The sequence below is a fragment of the Lupinus angustifolius genome, chromosome LG11, assembly GCF_001865875.1.
Source record: "Lupinus angustifolius cultivar Tanjil chromosome LG11, LupAngTanjil_v1.0, whole genome shotgun sequence".
Lineage (NCBI taxonomy): Eukaryota > Viridiplantae > Streptophyta > Magnoliopsida > Fabales > Fabaceae > Lupinus > Lupinus angustifolius.
Genome location: NC_032019.1, coordinates 20,272,572 through 20,277,141, shown reverse-complemented (window position 1 = coordinate 20,277,141; position 4,570 = coordinate 20,272,572). Strand labels below are relative to the sequence as shown.

The 4,570-nt window shown below is 37.3% G+C and overlaps 1 protein-coding gene across 1 annotated transcript; it reads right to left on the bottom strand.

Moving 5' to 3' along the window:
• On the bottom strand, positions 534-1,568 carry LOC109360401 (uncharacterized mitochondrial protein AtMg00810-like; the record flags this gene model as incomplete). The annotated part of the gene is made up of 1 exon (XM_019605286.1): positions 534-1,568. A coding segment is annotated over one exon (1,035 nt), but the record flags the coding sequence as incomplete, so codon positions are not given.

Here is a 4,570-nt window from a genome sequence, read left to right as displayed (position 1 = left end):
AATCCATTAAAACAGTGTAAAATTTGAATTTTCAAAAAAAATTGCCCAGGTAATCGATTAACGGGCTGTTTAATCGATTAAATTTTTAAAAATTTGAATTTTCCAGAAATGAAGCCCAGGTAATCGATTAACTATTTGCATAATCGATTAAATCAGAGAAAATTTCGTTTTTAGGCAGCAGAGTGGTTTCGACTTTTTAGGACACACGTATGCATTATAACAGATTTATCGAGACATAATATAATCACATTAAGAAGTTAATCAAGAGATATATTTTTGCATTTTTAACATATATCATTCAAACATGAAACACATAGGCATAGAGAAGCAAGACAATTTATGCAAACAGCTAAACATTTTTTTTTTTAAACAAGATATTGTTCATCAAGAATTCCTAGTTCTCTCCTTAGAACATAGAAGGTATCCCTGGGAAGGGGCTTGGTGAAAATATCTGCTAACTGTTTAGATGTTTCCACAAATTCAAGAACACAGTCACCTTTTTGTACATGGTCACGCAAAAAATGATGTCTAATTTCTATATGCTTTGTTCTAGAATGCAAAACGGGATTCTTGGATAGGTTAATGGCACTTGTATTATCGCATTTTATTGGGATCTTTTCAAGTTTAAGACCAAAGTCCTTAAGTTGCTGCTTCATCCAAAGGATTTGAGCGCAACACACACCAGCGGCAATGTATTCCGCTTCAGCGGTGGACAAAGCAACACAGGCTTGCTTCTTGCTGTGCCATGCTACTAATGAACTGCCCAATAGGTGGCAAGTACCACTAGTGCTTTTCCGATCCAACTTACATCCGGCGAAATCGGAATCGGAATAACCCACCAAGGATAGTGAGGCATCCCGAGGATACCATAATCCCATGTTAATAGTTCCTTTTAGATATCTCATGATTCTTTTAACAGTTATATAGTGTGATTCTCTAGGTGATGATTGATATCTCGCACACATGCATACACTGAACATGATATCAGGTCTACTTGCAGTTAAGTAAAGTAAAGACCCAATCATACCACGATACTTCGTTACCTCGATTGCTTTTCCTTTCTCATCTTTGTCTAAGTAGCAAGCAGATGCCATAGGTGTGGAAGCTTCCTTACATTTGTCCATTTCAAATTTCTTGAGTAGCTCTTTGCAGTATTTCGCCTGATGGATGAATATCCCACTTTCTAGCTGCTTTATCTGCAATCCTAGAAAGAATGTGAGTTCTCCCATCATAGACATTTCGAACTCCCCCTGCATCATCTCAGAAAATTCTCTACACAAGATATCATTAGTAGATCCAAATATTATGTCATCTACATAGATTTGTACAAGCAGAACATGATTTTCTGATTTTCTAATAAAAAGCGTTGTGTCAACCAAGCCTCTCTCGAACCCTTTTTCTAAAAGAAAGGTACTAAGTCTGTCATACCAAGCTCTAGGAGCTTGTTTGAGACCATATAGTGCCTTTTTAAGTTTGTAAACATGGTTCGGATATTTAAAATTTTCAAAACCAGGCGGTTGGTCAACATAAACTTCTTCTTGAATGTATCCATTCAGGAAGGCGCTTTTTACATCCATTTGAAAAAGTTTGAAATTCATTAAAGATGCAAAGGAAAGAAGCATCCTGATGGCCTCTAATCTGGCTACAGGAGCGTAGGTTTCGTCATAATCGATACCCTCCTCCTGGTTGTAGCCTTTGGCCACCAAACGTGCTTTATTTCGAATTATTAAGCCAGATTCATCAAGTTTATTTCTGAAGACCCATCGAGTACCAATTACGGGATGATCATTAGGTTTGGGGACCAAGTCCCACACATTATTACGCTCAAACTGGTTTAGCTCTTCTTGCATAGCTATACCCCAGTGTACATCCTCAATGGCCTCATCAACGGTCTTAGGCTCAATTTGCGATACAAAAGCTACAAAATTACAGAAATTTCGTAAGGAACTACGGGTTACCACTCCCGTAGATATGTCACCTATAACTTTATCAATTGGGTGAGCTTTCTTTGTTTTCCACACGGTAGGCATGTCTGAGTGCTCTTGAGGTTCGATTTGACCTTCATCATTGGCTCCTTTTTCATTATCCATGTCCTTGGAGTATGCTTCTTCCAAAGCACCTGCAACATCATCAGAAACGACCTTTCTCTTCTCTTTTGGAGAAGATTCGTCAAACTGTACATGGATAGACTCTTCAACTTGCATTAAATATTTGTTAAAGACTCTGAAAGCTTTGCTATGAATCGAGTATCCCAAAAATATTCCCTCATCGGCTTTAGAGTCGAATTTCCCTAAGGCCCGCTTTCCATTATTTAATATAAAACATTTGCAACCGAAAGCGTGAAGATGGGATATATTTGGTTTGCGGCCTTTTAAAAGTTCATAAGGAGTTTTGTTCAAGTTTGGCCTTAAGAGTACTCGATTTATAACATAGCATGCAGTATGAACTGCATCAGCCCAGAAGTACTTGGGGGTATTACTTTCGTTAAGCATGGTTCTCGCTAATTCTTCTAAAACACGATTTTTCCTCTCTACAACTCCATTTTGTTGTGGAGTGCGAGGAGCAGAGAACTGATGCAAAATGCCATGCTTATCACAGAATTTGTCGAACTGAAAGTTCTCAAATTCTCCCCCGTGATCACTTCGTATATATATTATTTTTAGGTTAAGTTGGTTTTGGATTTGCTTGGCAAGATTTTTAAAATTTTTGAACGCGTCGCTTTTTGATGATAAAAACAATGTCCATGTAAATCTAGAGAAATCATCAACAATAACTAGAGCGTAGTAACTACCACCAAAACTCATGATTTGTGATGGTCCAAACAAGTCCATATGGAGTAGCTCCAAAGGTCTTGAAGTGGATATCACATTTTTATTTTTAAAAGAGTTTTTGGTTTGTTTACACTTTTGACAAGTGTCACAAATTTCTTTAGTTTTAAAATTCAATTTTGGTAGCCCCTCAACTAGTTCGTTTGATGATAATTTATCTAGATGCTTTATATGGATATGTGCAACACGTCTATGCCATAGCCAGATGTCATCTTCTTTAGAAATAAAGCATTTTGAAAATAATGTAGTGACATCGTCCAAATTAACCATGTAAATATTATTTATACGGTGACCAACAAATTTAACGTTATTAGATAAAATATCACGAATGACACAACAATCAGAATCGAAGGATACACGATTACCTTTATCGCAGAGTTGGCTTATACTCAACAAGTTATGTTCTAGTCCTTCAACATAAAGGACATTATCAATCAGAGTTTGGGATGAGTTACCAACTGTTCCTGTGCCGAGTATCTTTCCCTTGTTGTTGTCTCCATAAGTGACGTATCCTTTTCCTTTAAGTGAGAGATCCAGGAAATTTGATCTATCACCTGTCATATGCCTCGAACACCCACTATCTAAGTACCATTTTTGTCCATGTGTTCGGAGACATACCTGCAAAATAGATTACTTACTTTTCTCAGGTACCCAATTTATGTTGGGTCCTTTTCTGTTAGTGATTAGGGAATCATCTCCCTTCTTTTTCCATACATAAACTCCGCTAGGTATACCATACTTTTTGATATAGCATGAATGATAAGTATGACCATATGTGTTACAATAAAAACAAGTAGGAGAATGCTTATGATATTTGTTTTTAGCTTGAGCTACCGGTTTTCTATATGGTCGCTTCTTTTTAGCAGTGCGAGTATAACCTAGACCAGTTCGATCACCAACATTTCTAGTTTGATTAAGCAGGTTATCTAATTGCAGTTTACTGTTTGTGAGACGTGTGAGTTTTTCATTTAGTTTAAAATTGTCCTCTTGCAAAGTCTCGCAAGTCTCACAGACAGGTTTTTGACATAAGTTACTAGCAGAGCAGTTACATGAACTACAAGAATAGATGAGATCTAAAGTTTCATTTTCCAGTTTTAATTCATCTAATTCTTTTTGTAATTGGCTTATTTTTTGTTCGTTTATCAGGATTATCCTTTTCCTATCAATGTTAATTCTAGCCAATTTCTTTAATTCATCATGCAACTCGACATAAGCATCATACAATACATCATAAGGAGGTGAATCATCCGAAGTGGATGAGGTGTCAGAATATACCTCATCATTGCCCTTGCATGAGTCTGAATTTGTATCGATGTCAGATCTGGCCATCAGACACAGCTTTGCTGACTCCTCCTCACTTGAGGTGCTTGATGTCGACTCCTCCTCAGGTACATCCCAAACGATGTAAGCTTTCTTGGATTTGAAGTCCCTGGGAGTGCTCTTTTCTGAATCAACCTTCTTTAGGTAGGTTGGACACTGAAACCTCATGTGCCCTACTTTTCCACACTCATGGCAAGTGAAGCGATCCTTGTTATTCTTGCCTTTACTGGTTGACTCTTTCGCTTCCTTCTTTTGAAACTTTTTGAGTCCTCCTTTTCTTTTAATGAATTTGCTAAATTTTCGGACTAGGAGACCCATAGTTTCATCATCTAGATCGGAATCAGATTCATCATCAATTTTCTCTTCTTTGTCTTTGGAGGTCGTGGCCTTCAATGTGATGCTCTTCTTCTTCCGGTCTGATT